This window comes from Carassius auratus, chromosome 7 (assembly GCF_003368295.1).
Source record: "Carassius auratus strain Wakin chromosome 7, ASM336829v1, whole genome shotgun sequence".
Lineage (NCBI taxonomy): Eukaryota > Metazoa > Chordata > Actinopteri > Cypriniformes > Cyprinidae > Carassius > Carassius auratus.
This window is the reverse complement of record NC_039249.1, coordinates 4,656,205-4,675,864: the sequence shown is the minus strand read 5'-3', so window position 1 is coordinate 4,675,864 and position 19,660 is coordinate 4,656,205. Positions and strand designations below refer to the sequence as shown.

Genomic DNA, 19,660 nt, shown 5'->3' with positions numbered 1-19,660 from the left:
TGAAATCGGAAGTAAAAGTGCGCATGCGCGTTTGATCACACGCAGTCATGAGACACTCTCTCTTGAAACACCGGTTATGATATTTCGATGATCTTGTAGTGACAATGGCGTTTTTATCTTTCTTTCTCGGGTTACTGCTCATGACAGTCTCTGAAAACCATGCAGCCGAGACGATTCAAGCTTTCGTCGTTCCTCACAGTCATATGGATGTTGGCTGGGTGTACACTGTCCAGGTAAAACGCATTAAGCTTGTATGTTTTCTGTGTGGAGCTGTCATCATCGGTGGTGTCAAACTTCTCTGTTGTAGGAGAGCATGCACGCATACGCCAGCAATATGTACAGCAGTGTAGTTGAAGAGCTGACACGAGTCAAAAACCGCAAATTCATCGCCGTTGAACAGGAGTTTTTCCGACTCTGGTGGGATAATGTGGCGACAGATTGGCACAAGAAACAGGTAAAGACTTTTACTTATTATTTCTTACCCTTATTAGTTGTCTTAGTGGTTTTAAGTATTACGCAAGGAAGGGAAATCAGTTCAATTACTGTTTAAGACATTTTAATCTGGAGCAGCATGGAAAAAGTGATTTGTTCAATAAGTTAAGTTAAATATGTAAAACAGATAAATATAAAAAAAATTCAAGTAAGTAAAATAAATCAACAACTAAACATTACAGGACAGTACCTGTAGCAAGTCGAAAAATAATGTAATATATAATAGAATATAAATAATTTCCCAATTATATCTTACATTTATTTATAATGATATAAATACATTTTTCACAGTATAAATTGTTTTTTTTTTAGGTATCGCTGAAAATATCTAGCTGCTTTTTCATTTTTAGGATGGGGTTCGTACAAGTATGATCCCGTTTGGGGTTTGTGTCATCTGAAAAACAAACAAACATAAATAAATAAATTAACTGGTTTAAGGTGACTTGTTTTTATATGTCAGGTGAGACAGCTGCTAAAAGAGGGTCGTCTGGAGTTCATAATCGGGGGTCAGGTGATGCACGATGAAGCAGTGACTGATGTAGACGATGCCATTCTTCAACTCACAGGTGCGTGAGCATGAAACACTCTTTACGAAAACAGTTGCATAGCGCTGAATTTACACATCACTTATATAAAGCTATGCTAAATAGTGTTAACATGTTGCATGCCATGTAGTTATAGATCTTCTAATCTCCCTCTCTTTCTTTGTATCTTCTTCTGGCTTCTAGTGGGACATGGCTTCTTGTATGAGACCTTTGGTGTTCGGCCACGTTTCGGATGGCATGTCGATCCGTTTGGTGCGTCAGCCGTCACCCCGGTCCTCTTTGCACTTGCGGGGTTTGACGCTCACCTCATCTCTCGCATCGACTACGACCTTAAAGATGACATGCAGAAAAACAAGGTTGTGCTTTTGCATCATTGATTTGGTAAAACACATTTATAATACAGATGTGCTTGTGAAGTTTCTGAAATAAATGCTGCTTACATTATGATGTTATAATATTACATCTGTATTTGTAGAAATTGCAGTTTGTGTGGAGAGGTTCGCCATCCTTAAAGGAAAAACAAGAGATATTCACACACACAATGGATCAGTTCAGTTACTGCACACCATCGCATCTCCCCTTCTCTAACAGGTGACGCCCAGTAACTTTTTTATTTTATTTATTATTATTACTACATTTTTATTTTATTTTGTAACACCTCAGTTGTGGTTTTTGTTTAGCATGAAGATCTAGGAGGTTCTAATAATTTATACACTATTATTCAACATTTTGGGGTCAGTAAGATTAATATTATTTGTAACGAGGATGCATTAATTGATCAAAAGTCACTGTAAAGAAATTTATAATTTTCCTGGTGATTATCTAAAAAAAAAAAAAAAAAAAAAAGTGTTTTTTGTTTTTTTTTACTTTATATTGGTCAAAGAATCCAGAAAAAAAGGAATAAATGAAATTTATAAAATAAATAAATAAATTATTTAAAATATATTAAAGCAAAAAAAGTTTTTTAGTTATAATATTTCATAATATAACTTTTTTTACACTGTAATCTTGAGTAAATAAATGTATCCTTGGTGAGCATAAGAATCCAAATATTACATATTCTTACCATCCCCAACTTTTGTTATAAACAAACTTTTATTTAAAAAAATTATATATATATTTAAAAATAGCATTAGAAAAAAAAAAAAAAAAGTTTGAGCATGCTCTTACATTGATGGTAATTGTGGCCAGGTCTGGGTTTTACTGGAATGGTGTTGCACTGTTTCCGGACCCTCCTAAAGATGGCATATACCCCAACATGAGTCTGCCAGTGACCACAGAAACTGTAGAGCTGTACGCACAGACCATGGTGGACAACATCAAACAGAGGGCCCAGTGGTTCAGAACCAGTCATGTTCTCTGGCCTTGGGTCAGTCTGCTCCATCATACCACAATCTAACACATACAGTACACTACTTCATTTCATTTACTCACCAACTTATACTGCATTACAAGGGTTTGTTGTATTTACAGGGTTGTGACAAGCAGTTCTTCAATGCTTCAGTGCAGTTCATGAACATGGATGTTTTAATGAACTACATTAACACGCACAGTGACAAGTATGGAGTTGCAGTTCAGTATGCCACGCTACAGGATTATTTCCAGACGGTGCACCAGACAAATCTGTCCTGGGATGTGAGAGGAAACCAAGACTTCCTTCCTTACTCAACAGGTTTGCAATTAGGATTTTATAGCTACTTCTATAATTGTGACGAGCTCTTGTCATAAACTGTTATGATGTGCTTTCACCATTTTATGAGCATTGTTAACACTGCACTTTGTGTCTTATTATAATGTGTTAAAGTACAAAAGAGTTGTTAACGATGCTTTTTGAGTGTTTCTAACATAATGGTAAAAACAGTGACAGCTAATTTGACATGTTTGTGTCATTTCTTGTGGATTCTGAGAACCCTGGAAATGTTAAAAGGGTTCATTAGTGTTTCTCTGCGTTTCTGAAAAAACGAATTATCCTGAAATGCCTTTGATCCTCATTTTCCAGAACCGTTTCAGGCATGGACGGGGTTCTATGGGTCCAGAAATGTTCTGAAAGGAGTAGCTAGACGAGCGAGTTCCCTCCTGTATGCAGCAGAGTCTCTCTTCACTAGATACCGTGTCAGCTACCCAGACGGTCCAGTTCAGAGAGAATGGGCTTTGGACAAACTCAAGGCCCTGCGATGGGCTGTCTCCGAGGTGCCTGTTTATGCCACTACCACTTCCTTTTGAGCAGCATGGAATTTACAGTTTACTTTTATTTAGTTGCAATGATGAACAATGCAATTCATTAATGTTTATTAATGAATTATCTTATGATTCAGGCCCAAATCAAACATGACCATCATTTGTGTATGGCTAGAAATTGAGTGGTCATCATCTCATCTGATTTGCACCAGGTTCAGCACCACGATGGCATCACAGGGACAGAATCCCCTAAAGTGGCTGATATGTACATGGAGCATCTCATGCAAGGCATGATGGGAGCTGAGGAGCTCTTGGCAGCCATATTCTTGCTTCCACAAAACCTTGAACTTTCCAACGACATCCATCACACACCTCAAACCAGATCCACCACAGTGAAGACCGGTACATTTCTTTCTTTATATTCTCTGAATCTTTCCTCTCAGAATGTGGATCTATATATGTAGATATGTAGATCTGATCTATTTCTGTGGCCAGTGAAATGTGAAATGCATTGGACTTATATTTGATAAACTATATATATATATATATATATATATATATATATATATATATATATATATATATATATATGTATATATATATATGTATGTATATATATATATATGTATGTATATATATATATATATATATATATATATATATATATATATATATATATATATATATATATATATTATATTATATTATATTATATTATATTTAAATGCATGTAATTAAATAATAATTGAATATAATTTATTTTGAAAAAAAATAAAAAAAATAATTTAATGTATGTGGATTAAATATACCAGGAGCCAGTATATATTAGCTTCCACACCAACTCACAATAATGTTCTTTTCATTAAAAGTAATCCATTGATATTGTTCCTTTATGTTATTATTATTACAGTTATAAATAAACTTAGTATAACTAAGTTATGTCTGATAGACAATGTTGGATTATGGTTTTTAGCCTCTTCTCTTGGTTCTTGATTTTATATATCTTATTAAAATCAGTTGTTAATATAGACAAAATATACAGTATATAGATAATATTGACAGTTTAAGTACATTTTTAATTATATTTTCAGTCTAATTGCCAGCATTAGCAAGTTATCAGTATTAAAATGTGAAGTGATGTTTATAGGCTAGATTGTCTAATAAAGATATTGTTGTCATTTCAGACTCCGGGAATGTTCTTGAACAGCATATCATCATCTACAACCCACTTGCCTGGAACATTTCAACATATATTAATATTTCTGTGGCATACGCAATGGCAGTTGTGCTTGACGATGGTGGAAAGGCAGTACCTGCTCAGGTTGCAAAACATATTTTTCTATTGATCTCATTCGTTGCTTTTGTTATGACATGTAGCCATCAGTTGTTTCAGTTAATAACAGACTCAAAAATGAACTGCAGATCCAGCAATCGATGGAGTCTTCCATGCTCTACGATCTGTTCTTCGTTGTTGAGCTGGGCGGACTGCAGTACAGAAAGTACATTGTGCAGTTCCCACAATCCCACTGTGACACTGGATCTGTCTGTGGGGCGACTCATGTGGCCAGAGTAGTGACATTTACAAAGAAGAATGTGAGTCAGTGGAAGAGGACAGGTAGGAAGTTGTTACCAGTGCTGAATGAGTGCTACAAACTCATGTTTGACCAAGAGACAAACCTTCTGCACAGCATCACAGACCGGCAAGTTCTCCTTCAGTATGCATCAGATTGCACAGTTATGTCCAATTTCTGACCTGGTCTTTCCGTTACAGGTGTGGAAAGATGAGTGTTAGAGTACAGCAGGATTTCTGGGAGTATGAGGCCAATGGGGACGTCCACTCCGGGCCGATCTCAGACAACTACATCTTTACTGCCAACGGCTCGGCTATTCCTGCATACAAATCTGTGGCCATGGAGATTGTGCCAGGGAAGGTGGTCTCAGAGATACGCCAGTATTTCTACAGGTAAAAGAAAAAGTGCTTCTCGATATCCTGAAATTATTATGTCTGTATGCTTCTAGGGTTGTTGTTCTCTCTAAAGTACAAGGCAGCCATTTAAAATACGTCTTTCATTTAAAGTAGGGATGACAAAAAAAAAATTGATTCAATTTGATGAGCTCATAATTAATTTTATGTTAGGGCTGATTACCGAGATATATAAGCTATGTAACAGGGGCGTAGATTATGTGCCCCCCCCCACCCCTACATTTAATATCATGTAAATTTGTCCCCCGCACTTTTTTGGTCAAGTGGGTTCGCATAGAGCTTTTCAAGAGCTAGTGTAAAATAAATGTAAAATCAAAGAGACAGGATAGTCTGTGCATGACCTGATATTTGGACCAAGAATAAGGCGAGATAAAAATCACAGAGCACTAAACACTCACGCAGTGTGTGTTTAATTCAAACTCGAAGCCAGAGGGCGCTCTCACGCAGAAAGTCATACCAGGACATTCCTAATATGGACAAAAGAATCCAGCAATCACTGTATTTTCACAGAAAACCAGAAACGTTTGGAAACATGAAAAAATTAAACATACGATTGTGACAAGATATGGTTTATTTGTTTTTCCAAGACATCTCCAAGTAGCCTATATCAACAATGCAGTGCTGTTTGACATATAGCATTTATTACAGTATAGAAACTAGAAACATTATAATGTATGAAAAACTGATATTCATTTTTACATTTTTATTACACCTATATATATATATATATATATTACAGCGTTATTAAATTGTTAGTGTTATAAACATCAAGTGTAAATGAAAAAATTAAAAAAGTGGAAGTTAGCATACATAATGAAATATCCACAACTGACTGATAAAAAATTATTACTATATAAATTGTCCAGCATGAAATTAACATTTAAAATTAAATGTATGTTATTGGTCTTATTATGAGCAATTCATACATGCATATGTTTTTTTTATCTCATATTTTTTCATATGTTTAAATCAAAATGTCATAACTATGTCATAACTTAAGAATACAAATTATTTTCGGCCACATAAACCACACTTCTTCAATAATTTAGCAAGCTGGCTTTTTTTTATGACTGCGGGTTTTTCTTTTTCAATAATGTGAATTTCTGATTTACACCACAGTATAAAAGAAAATAATCTGGTGCTATGCCTGTTTCATTGCAACTGTAAACAACACTCACATTTTCTCCCAAAATTCTAGCAACAGTTCTCATTCCTAAAAGTGTGAGTGTTCTCTCTGCAGAGAGGAAGAAGACAAGAACCACACTTATTCTGTGGTCACCAGAGTGCCGGTGGGGTTCGATGGTCGGCTGGCGTGTTTCAGACTGGAGCAGAGCTATAAAGTGGGCCCCCTAGAGATGAACAGAGAGACCGTGTTCAGAACCCGCACGAGTCTGAAGAATAACAGAACACTGTTCACTGATAACAACGGCTATCAGATGATGAAAAGAACATATAAGGCCTTTGTGAACAACACAATCGCCCGTGTAAGGTTGCTTTACACCGAAAACTACATTTACAGATATTAAGAGATATGCTTATCATAAATCTGTTGTGTTTGCATGCACAGAATTACTACCCAATGGTACGAGCGGCCTACATACAAGATGATTCCAGCAGAGTTGTGTTCCTCAGTGAAAGAGCTCATGGAGTGGCCAGTTTAAGTCAGGGTCAACTAGAAGTGAGGGCTTGCATTTGCCTTTCAAACATACTTAGCACTGATCTCTAAGGCCTTACTTAGCCGTTTTCTATTTTACAAATGATTTGTATTTTTTGCACTTGTGTGTGTGCATCAGGTGATGCTTCATAGACGGCTTTGGAACAACCAGGAGTGGAATCTGGGATATAACCTGACTCTTAATGACTCGTCTGTGGTGCGGCCTGTTCTCTGGATGATGCTGGGCTCCCCTTCTGCATTGTCATCTATCTACCAACAGGAGGCACTAGAGCTGCAGCACAGACCTGTGGTTATGCCCATTGACCAACCCCGTGAGTCTGCAAACACTGACATAGCTTTCAGTTTCAGTTCCTCTAAAACGTGTTTTACTTTCAGTGTTAACCATCTAATGAGTAACAATAGGAAACATACTGTAGCATACCCTCCATTTATCTTTAATCCAAATGCTTGCCATTAATAATGTACAACTACTTACAAACAGGTGCACTTTAAATTTATATATAAAAAAAATTTGTCAGTTAAAAATAGAAATTCCCTCCATTAGCCCACTACCAAGTTTATTACAGTAAACTAAACTACAGTCATAAAGATGTTTATTACGTGAAATATAATAAATTAGAAAAAACTTTCTGTTAGGTGCCTGTAACGGGGCTGACAGGTCGTGAGACATGCGGATCCATGTGCAAACTTTTATTACGCAGAAACGTGGTTATAACAGGCATGGGTCAAACACTGGCAAACAGGTGTATAGAGGACGAGACAAAGAATATTCCTAGGGCACGCGTGGCTCTTTGATGAATGAACAATATCCAGATGGCTAAGCAAGAGGGGTAATCCAGAATCCAGAGCAAAGGGTCAAAACACGAGTAACAGCAAAGAAAAAGAGGGTAAAGCAAGAAAAAGACTAAACTATGAAATCTATAAAATTAAACAACACTATGAAAACAAACACAGAATGGCTAGGTATCGCAGCTATGGCAGGGAGAGGGATATGTGCAGAACAATACTCGGCAGTGTGTGAGTGGAAGTCCAATGCTTATAAAGCAGGTCTGATGATTGTGCTGTGTGTGTGTGTGTGTGTGTGTGTGAGACTGGTCTCAGGTGCATGGTGTGATTGTTATCAGGTGAATGTGATTGGTGCAATGGAGCATGGGAAGTGTAGTCCAGGGTGTACTGTGTAGAGTGAAAGTTTTATTTAGACATCATTTTAATATGATGTACCAAAATTACTAAAACTGAAATAAATAAAAACTGTGTAGTCATATTAAAAATACTAATAAAATGACAAATACAACAAAATTAGTAAAACATTTAACTGAAATTAAAATGAAAATACAAATACAAACTAATTCAGAATATTGAAAGTAAATACAAAAAAAAAACACTGTCTAGTACATCTTTCCTTAAAATGTGGAAGCCTTTTTTAACATACAATGACACAGATTTATACAATGGTGTTTGTATTTAGTGCAACTACTGTTTTATCTCTGTTTGTTCATTAAACACTTTACCTTCATGTATTATGTTATTAGATTTTCATTATTACCTCTTTTTGTCTGAAATTGTATTGATTTCCCCCCATCTTTTATGTATCATAAAAAATAAGAAAATTGATAACAAAATGTGAAGTAACCGTGCTTTACCTAAAGTGTATTGAACAACAATAACATTTCTTTACCATATTTGTGTGTTTTGTACATTTTGATAAGCTAACAGAGACAAAGGAATGTAAACTTTTCCCTTCTACAGAAAAGCCGTGGAATCAGAGAGAGAAATTTAGTGGGCCGTTTGTTCAGCCGGTGGTGGTGCCCCAGAACCTCCACATGCAGACCCTGAGCATCCCTGGCTGGAGCTACAGTCCTGATCACAGCCAGCACCTCCACCGTCTCAACTCAGGCAGGCCACTATATACACATCACAACAAAACACTCATGCAAATCAGGGTTTGATGGAGAGAGTATAAATTCTGTTTATAACCAGGAGCTATATTGAAAATGTATTGTATATATTGTGTTTCAAGGTGGAGAGAGAATGTCTGAGATGGACTTTGACCGTATTCTTTTGAGAATCACACACCTGTATGAAGAGGGAGAAGACCCAGTCCTATCACAACCCACTGTTATTAACCTGAAGGTACCTGATGTTTTTATCGGTAGATTTCTTAAGCGTCACCAGTACAACAGTAAATTCATACATGAATTCATTAACAGGAAGTTATGAGAGGCATAGGTGAGGTAACCAAAGTTCAGGAGCGTTCCCTCACTGGAACGTGGAATATATCAGACCTCAAGAGGTGGAGCTGGAAAACTAATGAGAGTGTACGGAAAGAAGGTGCGATTTTATCCTTGATTGGTTACTACAATGTTTCATCTGACAAGTACTTAAATCTGACTGTATAGATGTAATAAGAAATGTTATTGCTATAAACTGCTGTTGGTGTTTTTTTTCTCTGTTGACAGAGCACAAGGATTTTTTCAGCAGCACAGCCCAGGACTTCAACGTGACCATTTATCCGAAGGAGATCAGAACCTTTTTCATTTACTTTAAATAAACAGATTGGCCAAATCAGATTTTTATCTTCTGTGAAGATTCATCAATATTAGTTCTAAATTGATTTTAAGATGTACGATCTGAATCACCTTTTGAAAATGTGCTTTATTTTTTCTAATGAAATGATTAAAGATAATGTTAAGCATCACACATTTTGTGAAGTGTTTAGACTCATTTGTGTTCTTTGGTTATTTAGAAAGCACATATACAATCTTGACATCAGGTCAGTGGTTGAGTGTGTGAACTTAATTTGTTGAAGTTCAATGCAAAATCTTTTATTTCACAACTGATACATTAATAGCATTGCTTTTTTTTCACATTGGTTTGAAGCAGTATTCCACATCAGGATGAGAATTCTGTCGTAATGCCCACACCTGTATGACTTTCACTGTATTACTTTTTTTTTGTCTACATTGTATGATAGAAGTCAATGGGCTCCAATTTAGTTTGGTTCCCAACATTCTTCATAATATCTTTCGAATGAAAGAAGCAGTATGAAGATAGAAATGTAATTTTTGTGTGGAATACCCTATCCAAAGAAGGTAAATAATTTGCATATTCACGTAAAAACATTTGCATATTCGATTTTAATAACTTTTTTTATTAGTTTTATATGTTATTGTATTGTAAAATTGATTGGAATATATATTCATACACAGTTATGTTCATTAAGATGTAGGTCTGAGACAAAGACATTTAAAAAAACTGTTTAAAGACAAGATGTTTTAATGTTCTCTAAATATTTGTATATAGATATATTAGTGATATGTTTGGTATAATGTAATAACATTTCATAATGTGTTGTAAGATTGAGTTTTATATTAGTATTATTAGTCTTTTTGGATGCACACACTCCCACTTTCATTGCGCAGCTGTGGGTGGCGTCATAACGATGACAGGCTGAAAAAGACAAAAAATGGTTTACAGTCGAGAACTGTGCATCATTCATTCTGCTCACCAGCATCGATAGATATATGAAATGAGTGTTACTTACCACATGAGATCTGGGAGCGCAGCAGGGAATCACTTTGCAGCAGTACGCCGCTATCGTGATGGAGAGGACGATCTGAGTCACCTCCATCAGCTGATCTATTGAATACTGTAGATTAAATCCTTTCTGTAAGCAAAGAGGATAAACAATATCTAAATATGCACTGACCACCCACAACATTAAAACCACTTGCCTCATATATAATTCCCCTTTGTGCTGCCAAACCAGCTCTGATTCTTCAAGGCACAGACTCCACAAGACCTCTGAGCATGTCCTGTGGTGTCTGGCACAAAGACATTAGCAGCAGGTTGGATTTGCTGGTCCAGCACCTCCCATAGATGCTTAATTGAGATTTGGAAAACAGGGCAACACCTTGAACTCTCATGTGTTCCTCAAACCATTCCTAAACCATTTTTGCAGTGTGTCAGGATGCATTATCCTGCTAAAAGATGCCACTGCCTTCTGGGAACACTACTGAAGGGGTGTACGTGATCTGCAACAGCTTTTAGGTAGTTGTCAAAGTAAGACCCACATGAATGCCAGGACCCCAGATATTTAAGCAGAGTATTACCCAGAGTAATCCAACGCATCCACCAATCTGTCTTCTTCTAGTGCATACTTCTTCAATCTCTTCCTCAAGTAAACAACGCACAGGAACCCGGCCATCTAAATGTGATTCATTTGACCAGGCTACTTTCTTCCATTGCTTCATGGCACAGTTCAGGCATCATGCAGACTATGACCGGTCTGCGGCTATGCAGGCCCATCTGAACCAAACTGCAACCTGCATTTAGTTTTGCAGCATTTCAAGCTACAATATCTCTCCTGTGAAATCGGACCAGACAAGGATAGCTTTCGCTTCCTATCTACAATGGGGCCTTGGGCATTCATGATCCTTAAGTTGGTTTACCGGTTGTCTTTCCTAGCACTTTTGGTAGGCAACCACTACATTTTGGATAAGCGAGGAGAACTTTTCCTGAAATGGAACCCCATCCCAACTTTGATTCTATATACATATAACATAATGATTTGAATGTGAAAAGCATACAGTGAGACTAAGAACATTTAAATTTTTATTTAAAATAATCTTCTTACCTCTATTTGTAGGCATACGTCATTTTCATGTGTTATCTCGCTGTGATTAAAATTATACCAGCAGCCAATGATCTCTGAATATGGCTCAGCAACAGTTCCCAGAAAACAGAAGGTATATGCCACACATGTGACCACCTGCATTCCCAAACAAGCCTTAATCTGTTGAGAAATAAAACGACAAACACACTTAGGAATAATTATTTCTAAGTGCCTCTTCAGTGATACATTCAGAGTGTGAACTCAGAAATTCACTGTATAGGCTACATTCTGCATATAGTGCATGACTAGCATCCATGGTACATATTTTTAATAATATTTCATCATTTTTGCTGTGTCCAGATTAGGGATGGAACGATTACCGGGTTGACAATAAATCATGATAAAATTCCCCACAGTTAGTAGTCTGCGCTCTTAAAAACTCACTGTTGGCAGGTGAAGTTTCTGCGATGCAATGGCCACACTGCCAGAAATAATGCCCTGTTTAGGAAACATAGTGGCAAGTTATATTGAAGGATATTTTTTGTAGACCCCTACACAAATGCATAATCAAAAAGCTGAAATGGTGTGAAATTCTACCTGTAAATTAAAAAATATAAATACTACATTACATATTATTACATACAAATAATATTATATATATATATATATATATATATATATATATATATGCATGCATGTTAACCAGCTAAAAAAACTTACCCTTGTTCAAACAATATGAAAACAGTTGTACGTACATATTGTACAATTCAAACATATTACAATAAAAACATATAAAATAGACACTTACAACACATGACAACCCCAGCATGAATCTATGTAACTCAGACAGTCGTACATAAAACGAAATTTTGCTAACAACGAAGAAGACGGTGAGCGCGATCTCGGTGACCTGCGGGATGAGATCAAATCATTCCTCATTAGATGTTTTTGAGACTAACTTACATTGTATTCTATTTCGATATCAAGTTCACGTGTAACGTTACCCCTAAAATCTTGGGTTCTGCCTCCAGGTATTTGTATTTTTGTCTGTGGTTCTTCTGGAAATTAACTTCCAGTAATGTCCCGGCCTCGCCCGAGCCGCTCGCGCTCTGCGCTGCAGCAACCGCCGGAGCAGCGACACAAACCTCGGGCTCCTCGGGTTCAACTTCGCCTGGGTGTTAATTAAAACATCGTCAGAAGTTTAGCATCAGTTCTAGTTCTGCTGGTTCAAATGCCAGTTTATAAAATACACATTATTTATTTATAAGATATCTTACTGGTCATTTTCTTCTGCGGGTCTTCAATGTATGCGTTCAAAACAATCGTTAGTTGTATTAAAGCCAAAACTCCTTAAAAGACCCCGTTGTGGGGTTCTCGGAATGTGTCCGCCCCCTTCCATCTGGATCATCAAGACTTGCTACAGTCTTTCGACATTACAGCTGGAAAGGCTAAACCTGAAACCATAGACGGTTTTACAGTGCGTTTTTCCTCAATGCTTTTTATAAAGTTAGCAAAAAACGATGTCAACCAAGCTGTAACCTATGTAGGGTAGGACAAGGCTTATATAAAAGGATTAGAAAACATACAGAATTGGAAACGAAAATAGAAGGCTATCTAAAGAGAAAGCAAACTTGTCGGTGTCTATATTTATAGTCTAAATGATATGAGACAAAGAATGCGTATCTGTATTCAGTTCCTCTCTTTATTTTTTGACAAATGTAAAATGTTTTTCTCTGCGTTCACTACTGTCTTTCCTGACCTAATTTCCTGGGAACCCCCAAAAAGTTCCCAAAGTTGCACACATGAGCTCTCGAGCGCCACTCCTCTATTACAAGTCAATTTGATTCTCTCAAGACGTGCATCATTATTAAAATCAAAAACATATTTTAGGGGATATCTTTCTTTTGATCTATGTTGCTTATGTGTTTATTTATTTATAAGAAATCGATTAAACTATACATACATACATATACATATATATATATATATATATATGTGTGTGTGTGTGTGTGTGTGTGTGTAATTTTTTTATTATACACTCAACCAAGTAGCCTAAATAAATGCTAGTAAATAAATGCTAGCAAATGTTATTTTAATTAAAAATCTAAATAAATTTCATAACATATGACGTCATTTTAAACGTATAAGCAGGCGAGGCGATTTGTAACTTGCAAAAGAAGGTTGATAGTGGCTGCATGTGTGACATCACTGTATCAATCCCACTCAGTCACACAATGTGGCTTTTAGCAACAAACATATTTTAATAAGCAATTCTTCATAACAATAGGCCTAAATATGATTATAAATGGCTTAAAAGTTAGTTTACGTACTAATACATTTCACTTATATTTATTGAGAAGTGAAAAAAAATGATATTCTATAATCCCTTGCTTTTCTGCTTTTGCATGGCTTCCATGCTTGTGTTTTGGAGCACTCACACGCTTGGGATAGCACCACAGAACTCGTGAACTCAGTCATACAAACAAAAAACCTCCAATTTTCGTTGGTTCCCCTTGTACACAAGGTAATCCAAATAAATAAATTTAATGCAAGTGAACTGCTTTTCACATAACACAACAACGATGTGCAAGGTTAGAGAGACAACAGAACCCAATTTAAACCTGTCCCCATGATAATGCCTTGTTGACTATATTTCTCTTTAGTGCTGCATATTAAATATCAAATAATCACAATCACTGGTTGTTGAACAAATACATTTTTTTATTTGTAACCAAAACTCCATATTAGTCCCAGCATTCAGTGCATAAATGTAACTTCAGATCACAATACAGTTTAGTAAAGCTCTTCATGTTTAAAGAAAAATGTGTAAAACATTTGAACAGAACAGAATGAATACAACTGTAGGACACAACTGCTTTTAAAATCCTTTCTACTATGAATTACACAATGTAGGCAAAATAATTTCCTTTTAAAGGTTTTAAGGCCCCTTTGGAAAGAATAAAGCACAAGGGCATATTGATCAGAGAAACCATGGCTTATCATCCTATCACAGAAAATGTATTAGATGTGTAACAGATAGTGAAGAGCACTTATAGAAAAGAGCACTTTCATTTAAGATGGTAACAGTAGATTAATGCACTTCCTTTTGTAATGCCAGTATAAGGTTAGGTTCTTTAAAAAAGGTAATTAGTATGCAAATGCAGGCTCAATAAAGCATGCACTAAGCCAACTGTTTGTCTGGTTCTATTTTTATCTTACAGTGATGAGAACTTGTGATGGCAACTTCAACTTGAGTTAGGATGTGACATACTGTCCATGAATAGTACACATTGTTAGGACAGATCCTAGGCCATCCATGTTCATCATTATACATAATTAACATTCACTTAAGACATAAGTGTTTAACAGCATTATGATTCCTTTAAACTGGAATTGCCATCTCATAAATCTCAATTTGTAGGCCTCTACAGTGACTGGTAGCCATCCGTCCTCTGTTTCTTTCTGATGAGGAAAAAAATGACTACAATGATGATGAGTAAGATGAGGATTATGCTCACGGCGATGGCAACGCGGTAGTTAGGTTGATCAGCCTTGCATAGTTCAGCTGTTGTACAAACACAAATAGAGCACAATTAACTTGTATCTCACTGTAAGAAATGAAAATTAAGTCAATATTGTTGCTGAAAAATTTTAAGCTGGTATACACTGCATGAGTTTACAAATCTGGACAGATTTTAAAACACTAGGCATCATATGGCTATGACTTTGTAAATGCTGACAAAGAAAACAAAATGGCCATCGTACACTAAGCATCTGAGGACTTACAAGTCGTTCTGAAGTCAACAAACTCACACAGAAACATGCATCATTGCTTGGGGATGCATGACAAATTAAAACAATTTCCCTGTTTCTGAATATGCCCACTTCCATACAATATAGTAGGTAAAAAAAAAAAAAAAACGGGGTATGTGAAATGAGTAGTATTTTTAAATTCACAGTATTCAATAAGTTCAGAGATTCAATGCATCTGATGGACACTTTCCTAGTGAAATAGGCCTCGGAAGTGGATTTGTGAATGGCAGTGTAGCGATGCAAATGACAGTTACATTACGTTTAGTCATTTAGCAGACGCTTTTATCCAAAAGCGACTTACAAATGTAATGGGACACATTACAGTGACAACATGGCGGATGTAGTTTGTCTAAATGGTCACAAAGCAACTTTTAAACCAAATGTAGTATGTATTATACACTATTCAATTTTGGACACAGTGTATGTGTTAATCTAAAATTAACAAACGATTTCAAACGTGTTTGCTATCATCCAAACTGGATGCAGTGAACACACACAGCAGGGAACACACACAATTTATGTGGGGACCTCAGTCGTGGTATTGAAAGTGGAGAGAATGCTGTACATTCACTCCCCAAACCTACAATTCCTGCCAACCCGAGACTCGTACTCGCAAAATTTGGATAACGAGTCCAAATCTCTAACCATCAGGCCACAACTATACATAATACTTATATGCAGTTGGTCTGTTACAACTGCTCATTTTCAGTTGTGTTGAAGATAATTTTTTTAATTTGCATGACATTTAAATCTAACAAGTCATGTCAAATAATAAAAAATAACAATAACATGAGTTTCATGAAAAAGTAGCAGACTTTCATTTAAAAATAAATATGCAGGAAATAAAATGGCCTTTGAAATTAATGACAAGCAAGGCATAATCTTAGTACCATTTGTTTAGAGTCATCTGGCTGGTCTAACTGGTTTTATTTTGCATTGCCATGACCCTTTTGTTACAATATTTAAAAACAAGTTTTATGAAGTATGTAGGACATAAGGTATACAGTGCATAAAAAGGCAATTAGTCATGACTTGATTTAGCTTGTAACATAAAGAAGAGGTTCTTTAAGAAAAACACTACAAGGATGGAGTACTTGAAGATATTGAAGCATAATCACTCTACACTTACATGGTCCGAATTCATTGTTTTTGAATACGAAGGCTTGAAACTTGGTATGGGTCAGGTCCAGACTAACACCACTTCCCATGTTGAGCATCACAGACTGGCAGGAGTAAGAGTGACCCGGTTCCACCGAAAACAGCTCAAGAGATTCGTTCTTCCCCGAGTATTCAATTGACTCTTTGTTGAAAAACAATACAAATAACTGGATCAGAGTTGGCATGGATGTGCATAACATGATGAAAACATTAACCAAGTCTCTCCATTTTCTTAATCCCATAATTGTGATAATAATAGTCAAAATTATAACCAAACACTTCCACTACGACTCAGTCTTGCAAGGTCAAAGAATTAATCATTTTTTAATTCAAAATGAAGTGAGGGAAAGACATTTTATTACGCTGTCCAAAATGAGACTTCTACTTCCTCATTCTTTCTCGGCAATGTGACATTTATTGCTGCCAGACTGGTTGACCCACATGGCCTAGTGTTTGTTTGTGTTACAGAGGCTTGGCAATTTATATCATTCTGAAAGGATTTTCTGTCTGTTGTTAGAATTCTGTCTTCAGTAGATTATTCTTTATTTAGATACACTCCATTTACCTATGCAAATAAAAAGTCCAAAGCTTTGGGAATAAATGGAGGATGTGTGTTGTTGTAGGTGTTTTACAAGGCAAATAGCACTAGTCATACACAGCGAGAACATTTACCTCCTGTTTTGAAGGCATAGGTCAAGTCGTACTCCACAAGCTCCACATAGACCTTTTTTATCGTCTCATTCTGGAAAGTCAGAGGAAAAGACCATTAGAATGTAAACTGGAATACACAAGCACAATAGAATAAGAGCAATGATGTATTCCAAAACCATTGCATACATTACAAAACAAATAAATGTTGAAAACCAGAATAAATTTAATACAAATATGTCCGTCACAAAATGATATTAATACCTTAATATTGTACACAACAATATAATCAATAAACCTGACCCTTAAGTAACAAGTCACATTACCACAGTCAACCTGATGAAAACACACACCTCCCTGTCAGATTTATTTGATAAAATGCTGCTGGGGAGGTAGCTCAGGTTTTTATCAGACATAATTTAACAGGTCTTTTATAATTCATCCTCATGTGCCTCAAAGTTCCCATTTTTTAAACCACACAAACTCAGGTTGTACTGAAAGGCACATTAACTTTTTTTTTTTTTTTTTGTCAAAAAAGATAACTGGCTAATTTGAATGCAAAACCCTTGAAAATCTTCTAGATAAAAAAAAGGTTGTGTTATGAAATATTTTGTTGCCAGTTGGCACATTTGAAGCATATCATTTTAAGTAACGAACATTTAGAAAATCCATAAACAGACTTACATGTCTAAATTTCAGGATAAACTGGCCTTCAGTGAAACTTAAAGTGATAACAGAGGCTTTGTCCCCACATTCTCCAGTGACTGCGGTTTTGTGTGGCTGAACAATGAATGTGTCATTAACCTAGGAAACACACGTTTCAGAATAAAGAATATTTATATGTAATATGAAAAAATCATGCAGTAGTCAGTGTGAAGGATTCAAGTTTCTTAGATATAAGCAGGAATCATATATGGATGTAGATCTGTCACTCCAAAAGAAAACATCTTACCGTGCCATTCCTCACATGGATCCCTATTGCCAAATCAATCATAGAACATAGTTTGCCATCTAAACTAAAATTATAATGGCCCACCACCAGTTTGGTGGGTGGCGTTGGAGATGGTATTGGAGTTGTGGTTTTTGGACCAAGAGTTGTTGTGGTCGGCTTGCTGGTTGTTGTGGTCGGCTTGCTGGTTGTTGTGGTCGGCTTGCTGGTTGTTGTGGGCGGCTTGCTGGTTGCTGTGTTCTGGCTCGGGTCAGAAGCTAAACTATATTCACCTGAGGTGAGAGCTGAGGAGGATCAGACAGAGAATGTGAGAAAATGTTTCCCCAAATGTGAGCTAAATCTGACAAAACCTTAAGTGACATCCTCAATTAGAACAAATTTTCACATAAGAAAAAAAAACTATAAGTAGTAAAAAGTAGACACTATACACAAAACATGGAGTGCCATTTACATGCATTTATTCACTTCCTCCTTAGCCTGTCATAGGTGTAGGCTACACAAGTCAAAATTTTCCAACAGGGAAATGTGATAAATTACTTCAGCCGATTTCACGTGATGTCTGATGGTTAGATTAGCCGCAGAAATTAAATGTGAGCGCTGACAATGTTACTGACACTCTCTCTTTGGTTTAGGGAAAGTTTCTCACGTTCGTGTTCACCAAAAAGGTACGCCTGTGAAGCTACACTTATGAAAATAGAACTTATCCGAAAAAAATCCATTAGTGTTGAAAGATTCCCGACTTGTGATAAACGATTGTAATCAGGCAAGGTACTTTGTCCAAAAAGGTGCGATAAAACGGACTGATTTCTGCAATAAGGAAGTAGTTGTGCTCCTAGATGCTTGTAGAACTGACAGTAAAATCGAACTGATATTTAAAGGTTAATCTTAGGGTTTGTTTTAGTAGGCCTAGTGTTGTTTTACCAGCCTGTATTCAGTTAAAAAATAGAATCGAAAGTACGGTATTTTCCGAGTATTCCAAATAAGAAATCTCTTTCCGGTCTTTTAAAATGAAAGTCGTTCTTATGAGTAAAACCTGCGGTTTTGATTTTAGCTTACACTTATCACAACTTCCCTTCTTCTTTATTGCTGAAAAAAGGTTTTCTAGGCCAATTGGTTCGCACCTTTTCGGTCATAGTACAATAATGTAGTAAGTTCCCTTAAATCTTTCCATATGGTGTGTCAGAGTTCATATCTCTATCACAGTATTTAACTAATGGTGAACACAGGGTAAATGAATATTTTAAATCGATCAATGCAATAAAATAATCTGCTTTACCTGTTGCAGCCATGCAAAGCACGATCAATAATAATTCGTATTTCATTTTCGCCCTTATTCCGATGTACCTGACACAAAAAACTTGCTGGATTGTGTGCTCTAAAGTGGCACGAGTATCTGGCGTTGAAAGCCTGTCGCACACTGCAGTTTTCTGCCTGAAACAAAACCACATATAAAGTGAAGGAAGTGTTTGGCCAATCACATCTCTAGTGAGGCATTCAGCGTCCCAGAAATTCAATACAGCGACCGAGTTAGATTTGTAGAAAGCGAAAATTAACAGATGTTAGAATTTGGTCAGTGTTATATCTATATTTCTCGTTGGAACAT

General features: G+C 36.3%; 3 protein-coding genes across 3 annotated transcripts; 1 reads left to right on the top strand and 2 right to left on the bottom strand.

Annotated features, from left to right (window-relative positions):
• Nucleotides 1-11: 11 nt before the first annotated feature.
• On the top strand, nucleotides 12-9,573 carry man2b2 (mannosidase, alpha, class 2B, member 2). Its single transcript, XM_026266736.1, has 19 exons — nucleotides 12-233; nucleotides 308-454; nucleotides 953-1,058; nucleotides 1,221-1,393; nucleotides 1,513-1,628; nucleotides 2,229-2,406; nucleotides 2,511-2,709; nucleotides 3,037-3,227; nucleotides 3,428-3,617; nucleotides 4,400-4,536; nucleotides 4,638-4,915; nucleotides 4,987-5,178; nucleotides 6,440-6,683; nucleotides 6,767-6,877; nucleotides 6,993-7,185; nucleotides 8,624-8,770; nucleotides 8,895-9,007; nucleotides 9,085-9,205; nucleotides 9,334-9,573. The coding sequence occupies exons 1-19, from the start codon at nucleotides 105-107 to the stop codon at nucleotides 9,423-9,425; spliced, it is 3,057 nt and encodes a 1,018-aa protein (XP_026122521.1). The 5' UTR covers nucleotides 12-104; the 3' UTR covers nucleotides 9,426-9,573.
• Nucleotides 9,574-9,683: 110 nt separating this feature from the next.
• On the bottom strand, nucleotides 9,684-13,011 carry LOC113105591 (uncharacterized). Its single transcript, XM_026266744.1, has 7 exons — nucleotides 12,767-13,011; nucleotides 12,494-12,660; nucleotides 12,298-12,399; nucleotides 11,934-11,987; nucleotides 11,511-11,669; nucleotides 10,419-10,541; nucleotides 9,684-10,324 (listed from the first exon to the last, which is right to left on the bottom strand). Exons 1-7 carry the CDS (start codon nucleotides 12,771-12,773, stop codon nucleotides 10,286-10,288), a joined length of 651 nt encoding a protein of 216 aa, XP_026122529.1. The 5' UTR covers nucleotides 12,774-13,011; the 3' UTR covers nucleotides 9,684-10,285.
• A 1,180-nt stretch (nucleotides 13,012-14,191) lies between these two features.
• Nucleotides 14,192-19,515, bottom strand: cd68 (CD68 molecule). Its single transcript, XM_026266732.1, has 6 exons — nucleotides 19,334-19,515; nucleotides 18,061-18,341; nucleotides 17,793-17,912; nucleotides 17,133-17,202; nucleotides 16,432-16,602; nucleotides 14,192-15,054 (listed from the first exon to the last, which is right to left on the bottom strand). The coding sequence occupies exons 1-6, from the start codon at nucleotides 19,503-19,505 to the stop codon at nucleotides 14,915-14,917; spliced, it is 954 nt and encodes a 317-aa protein (XP_026122517.1). The 5' UTR covers nucleotides 19,506-19,515; the 3' UTR covers nucleotides 14,192-14,914.
• Between the last annotated feature and the right edge of the window lie 145 nt (nucleotides 19,516-19,660).